At 34.5% G+C, this 22,125-nt stretch overlaps 1 protein-coding gene across 7 annotated transcripts in view; it reads left to right on the top strand.

The window, feature by feature from the left end:
- Positions 1 to 18,355, top strand: part of LOC110187844 (uncharacterized) — a 32,360-nt gene extending 14,005 nt beyond the window's left edge. For 2 of the 7 annotated variants that reach the window (XM_020957326.2, XM_086832992.1), the window contains exons 3-11: positions 7,606 to 7,734; positions 9,797 to 10,107; positions 13,543 to 13,759; positions 14,608 to 14,757; positions 14,816 to 14,959; positions 15,046 to 15,351; positions 15,474 to 15,748; positions 15,814 to 16,078; positions 16,137 to 18,355. In XM_020957326.2, coding sequence (XP_020812985.2) covers positions 9,835 to 10,107; positions 13,543 to 13,759; positions 14,608 to 14,757; positions 14,816 to 14,959; positions 15,046 to 15,351; positions 15,474 to 15,748; positions 15,814 to 16,078; positions 16,137 to 16,495 — 1,989 coding nt within the window. In that variant the 5' untranslated portion in view covers positions 7,606 to 7,734; positions 9,797 to 9,834 and the 3' untranslated portion in view covers positions 16,496 to 18,355. Of the gene's footprint in view, positions 1 to 1,337; positions 1,737 to 3,191; positions 3,434 to 3,497; positions 3,633 to 7,605; positions 7,735 to 9,018; positions 9,061 to 9,796; positions 10,108 to 13,542; positions 13,760 to 14,607; positions 14,758 to 14,815; positions 14,960 to 15,045; positions 15,352 to 15,473; positions 15,749 to 15,813; positions 16,079 to 16,136 lie in introns of those variants that run through there. The other 5 variants (XM_086832993.1, XM_086832994.1, XM_086832991.1 and 2 more) reach the window with 5 other exon arrangements.
- Positions 18,356 to 22,125: the final 3,770 nt, after the last annotated feature.

Here is a 22,125-nt window from a genome sequence, read left to right as displayed (position 1 = left end):
CTAACTGCTTGAAAACTACGTATAAACGAAATGAAATTAATACATTAATAGAACATTGGAAGTATGCAAGCTTTTTATAGAAAAGCGATGTTAAATAAATGTAAGCTGCTTTTAAAGCAATGATTTTACAGTTTTAAGTGATTGATTATACTTGCATAAACATGTAAATGTTTCATTACATCATCAGCCATAATTTCTTGGGACATCTCTCCGAACATAAATCGACACGTTTTAGTCCGACATAGAATGGTTGTTATTAACTTGTTTCGGTATCTATGGTTTCATATTAAGAAAATTTTAATATATACGTGTATGTAGCTTTCTGAAATCTTTTTCTTAGATTTTAATGTATATATGTACATATATTTAGAGTTTTATTAACTCACACAAACAATTCGCACTGTTTCTTTATCCCATAATATCTCTGGCCCGCTTGTATTGAACGACATCATTATTATTATTATTATTATTATTATTATTATTCTTATTATTATTATTATTATTATTATTATTATTATTATTATTATTATTATTATTATTATTATTATTATTATTATTATTATTATTATTATTATTATTATATCTAATGCTAGGTAGAAGTGATTCAGGCATAGTTTTTTCTAAATCGTTTGCAAAAATGTTTCAATTGTTGCCAAGTTGTTTTCCTAATTATCTTTTCATCGACCTTTTTTTTATTGTAATTGTTAATTGGAATTTTGATTGGAAGTGAAATACACTTAATTGGGTAAATTAAACTACATACTCATTCTATCCTGTCTTCAAAAGTGAGGATGAAGTATAGAAATTTTGAGCATTCATTATATATTTTCATATGTATAAATAATAGCTTAGGTCTTACCTATTGTGTCAACTCCAGGATGCAACTCATAAATACATCGGCCCAAACAAAACCAAATGTTCTATTACTTTGAGCCGCAATCGCACTTCCACGAGTCGGTTTAAAGGCTCTTCTATTTACCTAAAACATACTGAAGCGGTTTGTTAAGTTGACTGTGAACGTTTCATTCGATTAAATTCGGCACACTTCGCAATAGTAGAACACAGGGGCTGAGGATGCAGATAAGGTTGCGGCGGTCACACTGACCCACTTTCACATTTCGTCGGCCCTACGAAATACCGGTCGGTGGCGGCTCTCTTTCTTTTTACCGAGCAGTTCAACCTGCTTTCAACGCCTGCGCAGGACTCCCTGGTGAAGAGACAATTTCCCGTTCGATTTAATGTTAGCAGAATTTCCTCTCTCACAACTAATAGAGAGAACTCGTCTTTCGGCTTCTATGCCACACGATGTCCTGGAGTCGACTTCTCTCGGTGGCTGCGTCAGTTCTTCGCAGAAGTCTCAGCGCCTCGGACGTGTTAGGACGTGAGTGTCAAAAATTAAGTCAGAGCTGCCGGTTTCTTACCGCCTCGGAGGTGCTGCACCCAGCCGAACCTGACGGGAAGTGAACGCGAGGCCGGCGCCCGCAGTCCGCGGTCATCGTGCCGTGCTCCTCGCAGGCCGAGTTAAAAGTATTCCATTGAGTGCGCGTATGTGTATTCTACTTCGACGGAAAGTAAACAATTTAAATGAGCCTATATACATAGATCCGATAGTCACCGAGCTGCCACGTCGCGTTCAAGTCTACTCCTCAGTCGATTTCCGGCCAATTGCTTTAGACGGGGCAGCACAAGAGAACGGCTTTTGTACGCAGAACAGTCCATGCCCCGGCTCTGGTTAGGTTAGTTAGCTGCTGTGCTGTATTCAGACTTTTCGTCTCTTTACTTCTATTTGAGAGCATGTCGTCAGCGAATAAGTGCGTTCTCAAGGGTCGGTCAGGCAAATTGCTGGGCGCCATTTCCTCGCTGGTGTTGTGCTAGTGAACACTACTACTACTAAGTCGTAGTCAGAATATTTTGTAATAAGATATGTATGTAAATCAGGCAGCATTGCAAAGCATCCGAAATAATGGCAGACAGTCGTACGAGTCACGAAACAGCTGCACTGTAACTCAGGATCCAATAGAACGCTGTCTGCCGTGATGTTATATCCTTAGTTCCTTCTGCACTCAGCTAGTGCACTATTATGACTGTTGTCATTTACCTGAAACCTGGGGTGTAAGTGTCAAATCTTATTTTGTAAAGAATAACTTCTTGATAAACTTGGAATTGGAAAACCTCCTTTTAAGAATTTTGAGGCATCCAAAACCTACGCTTGTGGAAATATTTGTAGGCGGATCAAAATGACTTGAAGTCAGGCAATTCCATAAGTATTTGGGAAACAAACACACCCTTAGCACATATGTATGTATGTATATGCAACCACCCAAATATAAAATAACGCCGATACATATATATGTACATATTTTGTCAAATGTTAAAAAATAAACGTCTTTGCTTTGGACAAGAGTACGTAATGTTTCAAGTCGACCAAAGTTAAAATCTAACGAAAAATAAATAATAAAATAAGTGTCTTTACAAAAATATTATTTGTAAAAACTACAACTATATATAATTTGTCGTATTGACTAACAAATTCGAAGTTCAATACTGTCCAGCAAGGTTTTGAACTTATCAAACTTCACTTTGCAAAGTATTTTGTGTGTATGTTTTACCTGTAGGAATATAGATATATCAAACAAAAACACCTCTTAACGAGGTGATATCAAATATTGTTACGGTAAGGTACCCCTTTTAATCGGTTGATTACAAGACTCACAATCGTTCTATTCAACAAAACCTCAAATGCAAAGTAGATCTGAACGGTTCGTGAACTACAATGCGTGAGTTCTATTATCTGCCAACGCGGGGAGCGAAAGTGCTTTTCATTTTAAAATGCAAATTACAGGTACTTTAACTCAATTAAATTTGATTCTATAAGTTAATAGCTTAATGATAGTCTCATAGTCGAGAGTGAATCTTCGTACTTATTTTATCTATTGCAATTTGGTTCAGATTCGACCAATGATTGGTTCTGTTCGAATGGCCAAATTCTGCGGCCTCAGAGATTCATTTTACATTGTAAGAAGCTAATTCTTTAGAGAAAATTAAGCAATAAAATTTGTTTGATAGTCATATATAAGTTGAAGAGAGTGCATCGTATAAAATAACGTTGGAATGTGCTAAAAATTTTTTAAATTGTTCCTATTCGGTTTTTTTTGGCTGTGCTTTCCTTGTAATTTCGGCTGCCTGTGCAGAAGTGGTTAGTGAAACGGCGCATGACCGTGCATATGCATTGCTGCCCCCCAATCCTGACTCCTTTATGCCAACCTCGGAATGAATAATCCACTTAATACTGCTGATTGGGGACGTGAGTGGTTAAATTTAATTGAATCGCGAGGAGGCTGGTGTGAAAAGGAGGCAGTTTGGACGCAATAATAACTAAAGCCGAATCTTAAGTAGCCGTTTTGATTAACCATCAAAATACACAAATAAATAAGTGAGTGAAGAAGTGCAATCTGAGGTCCAAAGAGCTAATGAGCTGATACCAACAACCCCAACAGGCCACAGAATGCACCGCCCGCTGATCTACTTTAAAATGGATTACTCTCAGGCTAGAAGCCTTGTTTTATCGTTTCTGTGCATCCTTGGTGCGGCAACAGTCGACGGGGAAATTATTTTTCGCATCGATCCTCTCGGTAAGCACTACTTTGAAAGAACTATTAAAATAGTAATAAACTTTTGCCTCCAATTAAGAATACATATTAAGTCGGCAGGCAACAAGACAAATTATTAGAAGAGTAAAAATATACTTTCTTAAAAATACAATGTCTCGACAAAACAAATACATTTCAAGAATTACTTACGTGTTATTTATTATTAAATTCGATTCCGGATGAGCGATCGAAGTTAAATAATGTATGTTTTTTTATATAACCTTGCAGCGTATTATAATTTTGACTAGAAACTTGTAACTACTGAAGAAAGCTGAAAACAAATGTTCCCATACAAATTGCTCTTTTGATGATTTCATTCAGTCAGTTCCTTTGAGGTTACTGAAAATATCGGCTAAGTAAAAGGTCCAGTAGTTAAAACTAATTAAATATTATAAAGCATACAAAATTTATATCCGACTCGACCGGGTTCTCGAGACTGGGTTTTGATTTGAAAAATAAGCAACTTATTTGGGTCGAATTAATTAATTAGAATTAATGATAATTCGTTCAAGCGAAAGATTTTGACAGTCCCCTCATGATTTAATATGGCGTCTCCTTTTCTTAGTCGCACTTATTTTGACCTTGAAAATCAAATAGTTCTTGAAGTAAACCTAAGAACTACATTGAACTCATGAAAGATTTAGGGGATGTGTTACTGAAAATTATTGGCGATGTATCGTGATACTCATCCGATATTTTTAGCCGGTAGGGAACCACCTAAAAAAGTCAGCAACTGAGTTCTTGAAAAGCTGATTTCAAAAGTTTCAATGGTCAGAGTGTAAACAACCGAGGAAAATGTCACAAAAAAACTTTTTTAAACCGTTATACGACATTTTGTATAGTAAGAGATGTGCTTGGTTGCCGATAGTTTAAGTAATTCAGTCTTTTCAGCGTATAGAGAATCCCATAAATATTTACGGTTATCTTGTTTTAATTATTTTTGTCTATATTTTATATGTATGACGAAAGGCACTATTTAACACTCCTTTATTGCTGATCATGCATGTATGTAGTTATTAAGTCTATGTTTTAAATCTCACACAGATATTGACGTGCTGCACCACATTGCGCTATGTTATCAGATTCATTTTTTGCCGTTAAGAACTTGTTTGGTTATCGGCATACAAGTGTAAGAGGCGTACCTTTAAAATATTACAGCTTTATAGTTACAATTTTACATTTATATTTTCGTAAAAACGATCGTTTTTACCGCAGCTTTTTGATATAGTCATCTGATTTTCATTAAATTAATGTCGATGTCCGATCCGGCTCGTTCCAACTTATATACAAGTAAGAGTATAAAAAAGTTTCATTTATGAAGCTTAAAAACTGAGAGACTAGTTTGCGTAGAAAGTGAAAGGCGGACATGGCTAGATCAACTGTTGAAGCTGATTGAGAATATTCATTTATACATATTTTATATTGTCGAAAAATCCTTCACTGCGTTGCAAGCTTCAAGACTAAAATTATAACCACCTGCAAGGGTATACCAATTGTAATCAATAATAATCATAACTATCAAAAGGTTGTGGAAAAACTAAGTATTCACCATCTTTATAGCAACACATTCAAAATACATTAATTTACGAAAAGGCATTGCAGTGTAAATCATACATATTTTACATATATACTTTCTATGGGATCTTCCATTAAGAAACATTCCAATCGGATTTTTATTTTTCATTTTTATTTTTATAAATATTAGTCATAAAAGAGATAATCGTTACCTTTTGCAGGGCATTCTAATTTTAGTAAAAAGTTTGCATGACAGTAAAGGAGTAATTTCCGAACCTATAAGGTATACACATTCTTGATCAGATACAACATCCGAATCGATTTAGCCGTATCAAAAAGAAAAGAAATATGATAAAAACTTGTGAAAGTTAAAGCCGAGGAAGGGCTAAAAGCCATCTTGACTTTTTATTTTAATAAGAATAGAATATAAATAGCAGGCATAAAACCGATCGGAAAAATATTAAGAAAATAATTTGTACTATAATATATAAGTACTAATATTATTTAAAAACATTTTTAAAAAGTGTTCTTAAATTTTATTCGATAAGTGGTTTTGTGCTTCGGTATAATATTTGTTTCAGCCCCTAGGCTTAAGGAATAAAAAACTTTTAAGGCATTAAAAAAAACCAACCTGAATCTAGATTATTTTACGGAGACGGGTTCCATTATAGGGGCATCGAAAGCTAGTTTTTGAACGCTTGGATATTCAAGGTAAAGGGTAGAGAATCATCAACATTAGTGATTTTAAAATGTATTTTAAGCCAAACATCCTGGTTTAACAATGGACTATTGATATTTTTACATCTTTACCTAATACGTAAAATGAATCACAGAACGTATTTATTTACATAAATATTAATTCAGCAATGTATTTTTAAGAAAACAATATATAAAACATTGATCTTTAAACATAAACATGTTGCCCGATATAACATTTTCAGTTTTCAAAAGGTTTTCATCAACTTTTAGATATAGATATTATTCTAGAATTTTCATTTTAATTTTATAAAAATCGGAGGACTATAGCATACAGCTGCCATAGAAACGATCGTTAGATATAGAGAAAAATGAAAAACTTTGAATATAAAACTGTAAATATAATATATGTATATACATTCGATTGAAAGGAATGCAGTCATTACTTCATTGTTTTTTAACAAAAATATATATAAATTATATTGTATTAATGTGATTGTATCTACAAGGTTATATAAGCTTTTTCTTGCCGAAGTTAGCTTCCTTTCTTGTTTTTAGTTGTTTTTGCGTTATTAATTAAAAAAGTAATTAATTAGAAATACATCAAATGAATAATAATTAGTGTTGAACATAGGGGAAACATTATTATTATTATCCATTTTGCTTACCTTATATACGGTTTTACAGTTTTGGATTTGGTTTGGTTGAAATAAGTTGTGAGCCACTGTATGTATTTTCGAAATTATGTAAACTGCTTTTCCTGTGCAATAGTAACATTAGTAAATATATATTACAAATCCAATGACTAATTTCTAATTCAAATTGTACGCGCTAAAAAAAATATTATCATTTTTATTAAAAATTGTAAATCATTAAATTTAGATAGTTTATACTAATGCATAAAGTGATTATGATTTTAAATTACTAGTAGTTTAAAACATTCAAAACTGCGATGTAAGATCACAAACAAAGATAAACAAGAAAAGCATTCATTTGAAAATAGGTGGCAAAATCTAGGTTAATGAACACATTTTCCAATGTATTTGGAGTATCAGATAGAGATAAATGATGTGTCCTTAGACGTGTTACTAGAATTCGCCCTCTTAAAATAAAAAACCGGCAGCAACGTCTGTCAGTGTCTATAAAACATTTAAATCAAAATAAAGCAATTGGAAAAGCTACAATGGAGTGGAAATCGACTGTGAGATATTAGCTCTTATTAAGCTCAAACTTATGAAAACCTTAATTTAATAATGACAAAGAAAATGTTGACAATTAAAGGCAAATGTTACTAAGAACGTGTTGAGTAATACCCATTGGTGCTTTAAACACATAACAAAGCAGAAACTAATTCGAAGATAGTTGGTCTGATTTTAATAAAATTTTTACAGTACCTTTAAACGTTATCGTTCATCACGAGTTGTTTGGGCGGAGGTGGGCGTGGCCAAATTTTAAAATAAACTTGATCTACAGATATGAATTTTATACACATATTTGATTTTACACGGACGGACAGACGAATATGACTAGATCGATTCGGCTGGTGATGCTAATCAAGATACTTCTGCCTGTTACATACATTTCCGACCACCACAAACTCTTGTACCCATGGGATTCGGGTATCAAAATGCATGAAACCATATAAACATCATACACACATATGTACATACTCGTTTGATCTTTAAGTTCAGACTTACATATATCAATTAACTTTACCATCTATGTCTTGTCTTTTCTCAAACAGCCTTGTTATCGGCAACTCTGCGCACGTATCAGAAGGCAGCATGCGACTCGGATCAGGTGGTAATAGCGTGTCCTCGCGGCACCAGCATTTCTATAGAGTTTGCCCAGTACAACAAGTTCGTGGCGAAAGGTAATTATACAAGAGATGACTAAAAATGCAGTTAGTTATGTAAATGTAAATGTAAAATGTAAAAATGTAGTTATTTTTTAAATTAAATTTTAGTCCCGGTCGCACGCGACATTTTGGAAAGCGATAATTTAAATTAAAACTGTACGACTATTGGTAATCTCAAATGTCCTTTTGCATTTTATATTGACTCTTTGAGTCTTCTATGTCATATTAGAACCCAAAAGTTAAACCAAAATGCTTTGGTTTAAGAGATTGGCATCAAAACAAAACATGCCATTTTTATTAAACGGTTTTATTTAGCTCACCCGGTTTTTTTCTTTGTTCTTGGGTCAAATTTAGTAATTCAAATTTCACCCTCTTCCTGTCAACCGAGTGATCTGAAATTTTGTATACACTTTGGATTTTGGTGACAATACAATTATGTTTATTCATTATCGTTATAAATTAAAGATGGCCGCCGCTACAAAATGGCGAATGACTTAGGTTTTATCAATCCCATCAACACGGGTATCAAATGAAAGGTCTCAACAAGTAGAATACAATTTACTATGCAAAATTGAAATCTAAGATGGCCGCCGCTACCAAATGGCTGATATCAATTGTTTATCAATCCCACCAATATGGGTATCAAATAAAAGGGCTTGACAAGAATAATACAGTGCACTATACAACCTCATGATTTAAGAAGAGCGCAGCCACTAAATGGCGTATAATAATAAGATTTAAATTTATAAATTGAATCTGTAATTTAGGTATCTGATTAATCCAGCCTGAATCCACCACCGAAGTCAAAATTTTTTTATCGTGTTGAGGACTGTGTGGCGTTAGGGTGGCTAAATATGATACGTCGTTAGCGGTACACCACCCAAGTTAAGGTGAAAGGTTAAAACGCGCCGAGAACTGTATGGCATTAGGGTGGATAAAAAAACTTAAAACTAGAAAATAAAAATAGGTAAAAAACTTTTTAAGTTAAACGGTTTTATGTTAAACATACATTGCAATGTTTAAGATAAATGTACTAAAAGCCAAAAAAATAATAAAATAGATAAAGTCGTGGGAAATATAAACATATGCATAGACTAGACTAAAATAAAACCGTGGGACACGTCAATTGTCTACAAATTATCGACTTAATGTGCGATAGAAGAATCGTTAATCGAAATTACTTACTATTTTCTTGCTCATGGAAATTCCAATAGTTATACACTCCATGTAAATAAAAGAGATGTTTCAACTAGTTTATCGTTGGACATTCACGCTGCTGGCTGGCGAGGAATCGTTTCACTGCTCGTAGTTTGTCTTTAATCGACAAAAAATATGATAAAAGTACTACTCGCTCACCACTACGAAACCCTAAAACTCGCTTATAATCGAGCTTGCTAGTTTGTTTCCACAGTCTAGCCCTACTTATCACACGTCCATCGTTGTCGGTTGAACAACTGCCTAATTATAGTGTTACATTACAAAACAATCATTTTAATCAACGATTGTAGACAATTGACGTGCCCCACGGTTTTAGTCTAGTCTATGCATATGTTTATAATTTCCACTACTTCATCTATTTTATTTTTTTTTTGTTTTGGCTTTTAGTACATTTATCTTAAACATTGCAATGTATGTTTAATTGTAAACGATTTTTACCAATTTTTATGTATGACTTTTTTGACAAAAATAACTTAAGTTGCGTTTACGCGTGTTTGACTTCGGTTTTTTCGAAATTTATTTTAGAAAATGAAAAATTCTCTTAGTCTTGATCAATCTGACCAATTTATTATGTAATCATGTTAAAAATACTCGTTTTTAAGCAATTTTAAGTTTTTGGCCGCGGTGGACCTTTCTGGAGAATTGCCCATATGTAGCACACATACGGCTCATGCGAAGATTATTATATGTCAGTCTCTTAATAGAACATGTATTACACTATTAAATATAAACCCTACAACATTATAAAAACTTAGATATATGAATGAATGTATGTGTATTATATTTTAAATTAGGTTCAGAGTAGGCACTATTTAAGACCGTATTTTATTTATTTACCAATCTCAACATCGCTTTTCAGATGGCTACAGCATTGAAGATCTGTGTCCTCTTTCTGGAATGACGGGGCCTGAAATCCGGGGCAAGGCAAAACACCTGCTCAGAGGGTCCATTTTTGGATCATCTTCTCTGAAGGTGCAAGCCAACCGTTACGTAAACAACGGACACGGTTATGGGCTTGCAGTAGCAATGCCAACTACCAGCGCTCGGACAAGTGAAACTGTCACCGAGTCAGCAGGTGGCACAGCTGTGTCCATTGACGAAGTGCAAAGTGCTTCCGGCGATACCAGTGACAACTCTTCTGAAAATTGCATGTGGCCCAATGCCTTACAGGTAATTAATAGTTACAAAAGTTATAGCACGTTGAAAATCTTTATTTTTATACCTATATTACTCAGCGACTTCTTCCGTTGTAAAAATAATATGAGAAACCGCAACTTTGGTTACATGTTTATACCCTAAAGATAAAATAACTAACATTTATATAAATATCTTTTAATTTTCCGTTCAACATGTACCTATTATATAATATATATTATTATGATTATTATTAAAGCTAGAGTTTTAAATTTGTTCATAAAATTATAATCGAAATTCTGCAATTCTAATAAAAAGCGAATAAAAATTTTAACGAAAATAATAATATGTTGCAAAACGGCAAAGCTATAAGGAACATATGGATGGCAGCTATCTCATAAAATAAAATTTTCATAAGAAAAAAAATATATATAAAAACAAGAAAGGAAGCTAACTTCGGCACGCCGAAGTTTATATACCCTTGCAGATAGAACTTCGATGACTTCCTGGATTCCTTCCATACAATATAAAATATATATATTAATGTTAAAAAAAACAATGAAGTAATACCTGCTCTCATTTCATTCACCTATACATATTATACATATACATATTATATTTTCAGTTTTACATTCACAGATTTGCATTTTTGCTCCACATCTAACGATGGTTTGTATTGCACCTATGTGATATAGTTTAAAATTTAAGACTGATATAAAATGGCTATATTTCAAATTTAATGAAAATCTGCTGAAAACTTAAAACGTTATAATTTTTAATTGTATTCATTTTTTGATCGTTCGTGATATAGTAGTCGGGTTTTTTTTTATAACTTTACACAACATTTAGATTAAAATAAAATGATATTTGATGAAAATCTGGTGAAAACTGAAGAAATTATAATCTTTCATTTTATAAACTTCTTTTATTTCTTATAAAATGGCTATGTATCAAATTTGATGAAAATCTGTAGAAAACTGAAAATGTTATACTTTTTAATTGAATTAATTTCTCGATCGTTCCTATAGGAGCTATATGATATAGTCGTCCAATTTTGATAAAATTTTACACAAAATTGTAGAATAATATGAATTGGCTATATCTCAAATTTGATTAAATTCTGTTGAAAACTAAAAATGTTATCGCCACCGCGATTGCCAGTCTTCCGACAACAGCCACCGCCATTCTCATTCCTCTCAAATATCTCGATCGTTCCTATGGGAGCTATATGATATATTAGTCCGATTTTCATAAAATTTTACACAAAATTGTAGAATAATATGAAACGGCTATATCTCAAATTTGATGAAAATCTGTTGAAAACTGAAAATGTTATACTTTTTAATTGAATTAATTTCTCGATCGTTCCTATGGGAGCTATATGATATAGTCGTCCGATTTTCATCAAATTTTACACAAAATTGTAAAATAATATGGCTATATCTCAAATTTGATCAGATTCTGTTGAAAACTAAAAATGTTATAATTTTTTTTTGTAAAAATTTTCAGATCATTCCTATGGCAGCTATATGATATAGTCGTCCGATCCGGCCCGTTCCGACATATATACGAGTGAGAGTATATAGAAGACTAACTGCAAAGTTTCATTCAGATAGCATCAAAACTGAGAGACTAGTTTGTGTAGAAACGGACAGACGGACATGGCTAGATCGACTCGGCTGTTGGCCCTGATCAAGAATATATATACTTTATATAGTCGGAGGTGCCTCCTTCACTGCGTTGCAAACTTCTGACTGAAATTATAATACCCTGCAAGGGTATAAAAATATATATATATATATTTAAATATAAAATAATATAAATTCTGTATATCATTCGAATAGCGTCAAACAGAGAGACTAGTTTGCATATAATCGGATACAATGAACATTACCAGATCGACTCGGCTGTTGATGCTGATTAACAATATGCATGTATACTTTATAGGGTGGGAAATAACTGCTAGACTGCGTTGCAAGCTACTGACTAAAATTAGAGAACCCCGTACACTGACTTATCTTGGGTTTCACGAAAGTAAATTAAATAAATTACAAGAATATAAGTTATAATGAACATAAACTTCACTCACAAAATTCACAATTTGCCTTTTTGTTGTTTTGAGATATTTTGAAACTCTTAAGATAGAGATTTTTTAACAATTATAACGAAACTTCGGCCTCTGCTGCATCTGAACCTTAAAGAAGCAGCAGTTTTAGAAGTTAATCCTAGTAGATGAGTGCTGATCTAATTTTAGCAGCGGCTGGAGAAGCAGGCGCCTGAAAAAAGCTTACAAACATTTCCACAATTTTTTGGTCAGACGATTTAGCTGATTCCTCAACTGTCGTTTTTTTTTTTTTTTTTTTTTTTGTGGTTATTGTATTTTTATCTGTGGAATACATAGATCTGTTAACCTCTAGTCTGAGCGTACATGCAAGTTTTATACTAACAAGGCTGCTGGCAATTGTCTTAATATGTGTGGTTGCATCATTCATGGAAACGCTTCGGTTATCTCTTCGGGGAAAATGGAACTAAAGGACCTACATATGTATATATGTATATAAATATGCCGAAAGTATATTTTGAATTTTCGTTGACTTGCAGTGCACTGCAGTGGTGTCTGTCAAATAGCACACATTTAATTCAATAAGCAAAAACAAAAGATTTTTTTAATGCTTTAAACATATTTTCGCATATAGTTATTTTGTGTTAATCTAAAATTTAGATTTAATTTTATGAATCGGACTACCATATACATGTATAGCTACCATGGGAACGATCGAGAAATTAATCCAACAAAAATTATAACTTCGCTAATTCTAAATATATTTTCATCTCCTCTGACGTGGAATTAACTTAATTTTATGAAATCGGGCTACTATATCATATAGCTGCCATAGAAAAGACCGATATATGTAGATAAAAGTGCTAAACTGTGAATGCATAGGTAAATGTAACAAAAGTAGGCAAATAACGTTTTAACTTAAATAAAAATTAATTAAAAATCAGATGACTGTATATAATAGCTTTCAATAGTCAATTGTTTAAATCCTTACTAAATGTTATATAAAACTTTAGTGTGATTTCTAGAATGTCCAAATCGATTTTTCCTTTAAACCAATAGCAAGCTGCAAGGGTATACAAACTGCAGCTCTTGTTTCTTTTGATTTTTAAGTCGGTGGATAAAGCACAGTTAAGTAAATCAAATCAAATATAAAGCGTGACAAACTCTTTCTCCTGCTTAAAATGTGAATTGAATAAAGGGCAACCAATAACTCTTCCATTACCTTTTTACTGCAAATATTTTATTTCAATTTGCAAAGTTTGCGCTTTCGCAAAGTTGAGTTCTTCAGACTGCGTTTACCCCTAGTTTTCTCTGTTTGCACTTTAAATGTGCAGGGTGAGAGGGCGGGAATTCACCTACACAGACGGAGCACTACTAATACTTGTTCTCTTCCATTTCCGTGCTTTTAGTACTCTTTGCTGCAGACAGTAGTCGAGGCTTGTCAAAAGAAGAAGCACTGCAAGTTTCACGGATCTCCGCAGTTCTATGGACAGGGTGCCAGTGGAGTGGGCGACACTTCCGGAACTAGCAGCTATCACAGCAGCACGGCCAGCTCCAATGCAATCAGCAGTGACCCATGCCCAAAGCGCAGGAAAATTGTGGAAGTTGCCTACAAATGCCGTCCTTGTAAGTAGTCAGTGCCAAAAACAACATAGCAACATTAGCAAAGGTTGCGCTTTGTTTCAATCTGAATTAGGCTCTGATCAAGTGGACCAGGCAAATGGTGACTCTGGGACTGGTGCATTGGATTCGTAGCAATAATATTTAAATAATAGTTTTAATGTTACTGTGTCCGGTTCTGGGAACCGCACACATCGTGTCCTTCTATCCGTCAGCATCCAAATACATCAATTAATTTGACACGATGTATCGGTGCTCCGTTTACCTCTAAGAGGTTTTCGTGCTTTTTCTTAAAGTCCAGTCAGGTGAAGAGCTAACTTAAATAAGCTAATTAGAAGTCGGTTTCGCGAAATTATTTATGTTTTTAATACCTTCGGAAAGAAAAAGCTACATCACAAATTTTATACAAAGCGCATTGGGCGGAAAACCTATGAGAAGTTGCAAGTGCTCAAGTATTATTCTCTTAAAACACAAAAACAATTCCATTTTAAACCAATCCCTTAGGAAATACATCATTATTTTAAACCTTGCAGTTTAGTTAGTAAGTTTAATAATTTGTTGCAACTTTGCTATAGATCGTGAAATGACGGTGTGCTATATATGTAATAGGTATAATCATAATGTATTATATGGCCCATATAGACGCCTGGGTAAATACCATCGCCCTATTGAGGTCCTATGATTCCTAAGATTTAGATGACAAATATTTTTTTTTTTAATTTAATTAATTAAATTATTTATTTTTATCTTAGTTAAAATCCAGAAAAGATATTTCCATTTCTTTAATTCTGGATGGTTAAAAATAGCCAACGAACATTTCAATTTTATGGTTAAAGTCTATTTTTTTTTGTCAGACGAGTTTCGAAGTAAAGTTGCATGTCACAACGATGTTGCCCAACTGGAGTGCAATCCGTACTCCCGGATTGCTGTATACAGCGCCAGCTTTGGCAGAACTGAGTATGAGAGCATCCAATGCCCCCAGCCGCAGGGAGTTCGTGAAGAAAGTAAGTCTTCGAAGGAGAATTTAAATCGCGTTCTCTGATTTTGTAACGTCTACAATAGCGTGTCTGGCCTCATTTGCCACGGAAACTGTGATGCAAATTTGCCACGGACGAAGGCGATGCAACTTGGCTGCAGATGCTAATACCTTTGGAAGTCCTTGTCAAGCAAATTCACGGATGTACTTAAAGGTTGTTTACACATGCGGTAAGTGGATCCTTAAGGCAATAGAGTGACTGATATAGCTAGGGTATGGCTCAACTTGGAACACTCCGTTTTATGTACTCAATTAGTGCCAAGGCAAGTTCTCAAGGAAATTAACGAATCGGAGGTGGAGACAGACGAATCTGAAGACTTTGAGGGCGATATGAACGACCTTTACGATGATGAACTGATCTACAAAGAGTCGGAGGCGATTCCAAAACTGTACAGCAATGCAACTTCGCCAGGACAACGGAATAGCATCAACGGACTTGGGCAGGGAATTGGGACTAGTCCGTCTGTCAATCAGACTATGACGAACAGTTCCCTCGTTGCAGATGTGGATAGTAATGACGTGAATCCTGTGATGACACATAGCGCGGACTTGAGTCTGGAGGGTAAGACCATCATATATTCAAATAATCCTCTGAGTCACAAAAATTTTTTGTAGAAATTGCACCAATTTATTTAGTACTACACATTATCCGTTTAATGTAATCTTTCTTTAAAATATTAACAGATGACCAAGAGCGTTTGTATTTGTACCTGCTTGTCGTGGGCTCTCTCGGGGTTGTATTTTCGATAATGATTGTCGCTATTAGATTAGTCCTTCAGAAGCGCCGTGGCCTCACTACTGACACACACTCAAACTCCTCGACCAAGGGTGGTGGAGTTTCAGGAGGCTTAGTTGAAGAGACAACTATTCCGAGCGGCTTTAACGACACAATTTCCGAAATAGACGGTGACATCGACCTGACAACCTCACTGCCTTTGCCAAGCGTGTCCCAAAACGAAGTAAGTAATGTAAAATCACGTCCTTCTCCGTACTTCTGGTTACGCCCTTGCTAATACCTATTTAGAACTATTTGACGTACGCGCCGGCGAGCAGTCTATACGCTGGCTTATCCCCATCTCAGCTTACAGCTGGGGTTAGTTCAGGTCCCGTCTCCGGCCTGATGACAAATTCCGTTTTGGTAGGGGCTCAACAGTCGCCCGACGTTATAGGCCTGTCTCCCCCTCCGGGAGCATTTGTAGCCACCAGCATCGCGGGTCAGGGTCCAGTGGCGGGAATCCTGGCGCCCGCTATTGTTATTGGATCCACTGCTCCCCGAAGTAGTGCCATAAGTAAGTAATCCCGTTAGCCAGTGTTGGCTCTGATTCCATTTTCACTTCCCCTCGAAAGGTACCATGGTACCTATTTCCTCGCTAGCTCAATACACAACAGCGCCGACTATCAGGGGAGGTTATATCATAAACGCCGAAGGCATGGGGGTGCTTCAGCGACCAAGTAACTCACCGACGCCGCCAACCTCCATGGCTGGAGGTTCTCCTGCACATCCGCCCACTCATGCGCTTCCGATGCCCTCTCCACTGGCCATGGCCTCAGTGGGCCATGTTCCAATTCCCATGACAGTTGGTGGCACCTCGACGTTGCGCCGCACAAAGGCGCCGATGTTGCAGACGCAGCTTTCTTACGACGGCACCGCCCCACGTACTCTCTCCACCGGCGTGGCTGTGGGCTCGCAGTTCTATTACGGATGACAGAGCACGCTGGACTATGAGCCCCACGTATATACTGCATCCATGGGCAGGAATAGGGACCCACCTGGTAGTGACGGTCTACTTATTGAAACGGCAGATCGAGCCAGTACAGTTAACGAGTTTTCTGGGAATTAGTCGTTACAGACACAAACCCTTTCAGGCTCGAGGAGAATTGCCAACAAAGGACAATACAAGGATAATTCTAGCCTGCACTTAACACTCCAGGCAATCCCAAGTTCATATTAAAGAGGCTATTAAATGTTTCCCTGTCTCCTGAGTCTGAAGAATAAGCTGGCTTTTAGCACAAATAAGTTTTCAGTATTCAGCAATCAGTGTAAATATCTAACAAAGAAGTCTTCTTCTCAAAAATTTTCTATTAAAGAGGAATAGCAGTAGGAATAGAATTGGTTTTAACTACGTCGAAAGTCTTTGTTTATCTTTCAGATTGGTTCTCCTGACAAATTGTCGTAAATATGAGTATGAGTATATGACTTAGTTAGATCATCTTAATTTCAAAAAGATATTTGCAATCATTTAACTTTGATTGTCTACCAGTAAGATTATATTAAGAGAGACAAAGAGGAAAATTTGGCGGTCGGGGGCATGGATACTATTCGTCAGACATTAAAAATTAATAGGGCTCAGTCAAAGAAATAGTTCATTTGTACAGATAACAAACCCAAATGCTCGCTCGAAAACGGAAACAAATGTTGCGGCATATTTATATAAACATTCTGCTTCCTCGCGTTCCGGCAATCAAGTTAGAGATGGTCGCAACTCCTTACTGAGTGCTTCAGATTAGTGCGTTACAAATGTATGAGAGCAATTAATATCCGACATTACTATCCTTATTGGGGCCAGGGCAGGTCAAAAAGCTAATAGCTTGTGCATACGTGCCAAGGTGATTGGTTGGACTCTGGATCTGGCAGAGATGCCTGAAAATGGGGTAATGAACAAATGGGGCAGGTTGGAGCCGGATAGGGTAGCATTTTCGGCTATCGATGTGTGAGGGGTTTACCTTAGTGTTACTTCCATGAGCCAAATTAGTCTCTGCGTTAATGAACTACCTTCTAGCGCAAATTTGTTTACTTACATATATGGGTAATTAAAGTTTGTTTTCATGACATTTACATTTACAATTTGTTGAACTTCTGATACTGTTTGACTCAAGTCTTAATTTTAAATGTCAAGTGCCTTTCTTAATAGCATTTAAGTGAGTGCTGCGTAGTTTGAATCGTTAGTCCTCATAGCGAGCCGTACAATTCAGTGTATATACACATATAAAACCTATAGCTCAATAAAAACAAGCAAGCGCATAGTCATAATATTCAAATGTTTGCAAAATCGTAAATAAATTCACGACTACAGGTAAAGTTTTCTATAAACTGTCCTTATACTGTGGGTAGAATATTAGATAATGTTTAAATATTGGTTCTATAAAAAACCAAAGAACCGGAACCGGATGTGCAACGTCCCTATTAGATCGTAACTATGCAAATGTAAATAAATTATTCATATTAGGCCAGAGTTAGAGTATAAGATAAACCATTATCAATAAATTGTAGCCGTGTACAAAAAGGTTAACGAAAACAAAATATATCCAAGTTAAAAATAAATGCTGGCACATTAATCAAACCAACCGAATCCTGAGTAGTTAAGCAGGGTAGTGCTCATTGAAATAATAAAATACTTAAAGTAAAAAATAAATTGGAATAGAAACCCTAAAATTATCTAAAAAATAAGAATTTTATTTAACAAAAAACTATGCAACTCCCTAAGTTATGTTTTCTTCTTATATATGTAATTTATATTTTATAAGTTTATTTTTAAAAAATTCAATAAATTAAATATTATCTTGAAGTATACGCATTTTTTTTATGGGAGCTGTGCCTCGGTAAGTACCATTAATATAAATATTTTTTAGCAAATGAGGCCCGTTTGTGTGGCATGCTACATTTTTCAGTAGCAAACAAATTATTTTATTAAACTAAATTATTTTCTATAATATAAGCTTAATTACATAATTTGATTAGGTTTTTGGGGTTACTGAATCTGATTCGGAGATACATTTTATACCCTTGCAGGGTATTATAATTTCAGTCAGAAGTTTGCAACGGAGTGAAGGAGGCACCTCCGACTATATTAAGTATATATATTCTTGATCACGATCAACAGCCGAGTCCATCTAGCCATGTCCGTCTGTCCGTCTGTCCGTTTCTACGCAAACTAGTCTCTCAGTTTTGAAGCTATCTGAATGAAACTTTGCTGTTCACTCGTATATATTTCGACACGTTCCGGATCGGACGACTATATCATATAGCTGCCATAGGAATGATCGGAAAATTTTTACAAAAAAAAAATTACAACATTTTTAGTCGTCAAATTTTCATAAAATTAAAACCGAAATTGTAGAATAATATAAAAGGGCTATACTGAAAAAGGTATAATTTTTAATTGTACTAATTTCTCGATCGTTTCTATGGCAGCTAAATGATATACGATATACGAGTGAAAGTTTATAGAAGACTAACTGCAAAGTTTCGTTCAGATAGCTTCAAAACTGACAGACTAATTTACGTAGAAATGGACAGATGCTGATCAAGAATATATATATTTTATGTTATGTTAATACCCTGCAAGGGTATAATAAAGTTCGTATTTTTTTCTTTTAAGGGTTTTTATCTTATGATAAGATTCTCTATTTGTTCAATTTGACTGCGCAGTAAGCTATCTCAGAATTTTTAAGTACTTTCATTAAGAGGCTTTTAAGAAGACTGCTATCGAAAAAATAATTTCTGCTATCTTTCACTACAAAAATGTTATATTCTCTAGAGTGACAGTGTACATCAACCGTAAAGATGTATGCGACTATAACTTTTTACTTGTTTGTTTATGTTTTATTGAATCCCTTTTTTTATTTTCTGTTTTATATCTGTAGTGCATGGCCAAATGGCCCTTAGTCGAAAGCTGTGAAGGACAAAGCGGTCAGATAACATGAGCAGATCTCAGACAACGCAAACAAAGCTGGAGTGCGGGCACCCCCATTGTAAAGAGAGAGTTTCTTAGTGGGAAACTTCAAAGCAATTAATATTTTTATCCAGACACATCAAAAGAGACGCTGAAGGTATTCCATGTATGTTAATCTAAGGCTAAATCGATTCGTGTTGTATATATAGTACTATATACATATGTAATATGTTTTTGTACAATTTATAGTTCCGGAAAGAACTCCTTTATAGTCCTCTGAGCCAAGTCATAATACCCTATAGAGGTATACATTATATTTTGTATACATTTGTACACAAAATTTGAGCCACAAACTTAGGGAAATGTATATTTTTCATTAGTAAAATAGTACAATAATAAATCACAAAACTGAGTAAACATGGAAGATACGACTTAGAAAATATTGGATAAAGTGAATGTCTTAACAATTTCATTGCTCTGATTCTGATATTATTCTTATGTAACCTTTGTAAACAGAACTCGACGAGTTTGTTATTATTAATCGTCTTTATACAATAATACAGAAAATTTTAAATAAGTTGGATTAGACACAATCTCCCATAACTGCAAAAACCATTCTGAAACGCAAGCCTTTGTCCAATCGGCAGCAATCTACAAATAAATGAAGTTTTCTTGAATTTCGAGTTTCAAGCCGCAAGGAAAATATACATATTTATATAATCGATTAAGCCGTAGTAGGAAATAAATTTTTCCCATTAAAAAACCATATACATATGTATAATAAGATATATTTACATTTATATATACAGAGAAAATGTTTATTGTAAATTGCTAAAAGTGCTGCGTCCAACCTAATAAAAGTGTCATAATTTTTTTAATTATAGAAAGGTAGATTCCGTGTTGCAAGAAAATATAAAAATCAAGCCTTGCCATTTTGGGGACAACACTTCCCTTCTAAGCAAAATGGGAACGACAATAAAACCGATATACAATTGCTATAAACAGCACGTCTTGAAGATGACGAAATTTCGCGAGGGTGCACGTCGTGGGTCCTTGGACCTGTTGAAATATATAGCTAAAAAGAAAATCAATAGGGAGCCTTGTCCGGGTATCGCAGATATTTGTATCGGAACTTTGGTTTCCCTTACTCTTAATAAGGATTCTTTTAATTTATTTCGAGATCTGGAACCAATTTTTGTAGTAACTCCTTTAGCTTGATTCTACTGAAGGCTTGTCAGACGGAAAACAATACTCCGCACTTCTCCGCCGTAGGTGGAAAACGCGTAATTTATGTGGAACCCTTTAGCCACTGATCACATTAATATTAGGATTGAGTGCGTTCAGATGAAATCTTGGGTCAATTGCATAATCAGTAACTTTGATGCCCAAAAATTGTAGTTGAAGGTACAGCGTCGCGGGCAGCATATATGTTATAGCCGTTTGGATTTTCTCTTATTATTTGGCTTTTACGTCTACAATATACTTATATTAAACTTTAGTTGACCTTTAATCTCACTACTTAACTTGTTGACTTGAACCGCTAACCACCGAATTTGCCTGCTACGCTTTTACTTACGTTTCTCTGATTTAAGAACATATATTATCTTAGTTCTTTGCTTACCAACACTCAATAACGCAAACAATTTGTATATTCCTACGAAAATCAAGAGTTGCTATACATATTTTTAAACACGATTTAAAGAATAAGGTTAAAATAAAACTTTTAAATGAGTATTTCACATAAAAAATACAAGGGAATTCAAAACTGCACATATATGTAGGTATTTCCATTAGGTAGTTCACTTCAGTAAGAAATGCTTTTTTTTTAATTCCCACATCATTTTTACTTAATAGAGAACAAGCGAGAGACGTTGCAGAATTCGAAAAAAAATAAAGTTAAAATCCGGAATAATTAATAAATACAAATCAATTAAAGCTCTCTCTTGCCCTCTGAAAACTAAAGAAAAACATTAAATTTTAAGAAAATACAATTTAAATAAATAATTTTAAACTTATTTTATCATTTTTATTCCAAATCAGATTTTTACAAATATTAGGAAATTGGATTCTTAGTGCAAGCAATAATGTTTCTGACTTATCAAGAATCGTTTCTTTATGTAGGTGGCTGAAAGGGCTTGTGTCTGTAACGACTAATTCCCAGAAAAGGTGTAGAGATATTACAGGGTTTTGAAACCTTTAATTGATAACACTCTTTCTTTATAATTTTGTTAATACATCGACTAGAGTTGATTCTTTACGAAAATAACATTGAACACAAAGAACCTTTTTATAATTCAGGAACTTAAATTTTAAAATTTAACAAATACAAATACAAAGATTAACCCAATTTTTTTTTTAAACTTTGTCGTTTATAAGGCAGACTTCTGGGCTTTTGCCCCGATTTTGGGGCTAAATCTATAGAACTATATGATTTCATTTCGATATATTTAAGCTTTTTAAAACACCAAAAAGATGATATTAGCTATTATATAAAATTGTTGGTTGTTTTTTCTTAAATATTAACTTTTGTTAATTATGCTTGACATAAAATTATTTTGTTGAGAAACCACGGAAAAGGGTGTAATCGGGAGTCTGTTAAAAGTTTTCTAAATTGTTTATGCAATTAATCTAATACTTTGTATTTTAAATTAAAATCAAAACTT

Source organism: Drosophila serrata, unplaced genomic scaffold (genome assembly GCF_035046125.1).
Source record: "Drosophila serrata isolate PLE 108 unplaced genomic scaffold, ASM3504612v1 contig_264, whole genome shotgun sequence".
In the NCBI taxonomy this organism is placed as follows: domain Eukaryota; kingdom Metazoa; phylum Arthropoda; class Insecta; order Diptera; family Drosophilidae; genus Drosophila; species Drosophila serrata.
The sequence above is the reverse complement of the archived record's forward strand: the minus strand, read 5'-3'. Positions and strand labels throughout refer to the sequence as shown.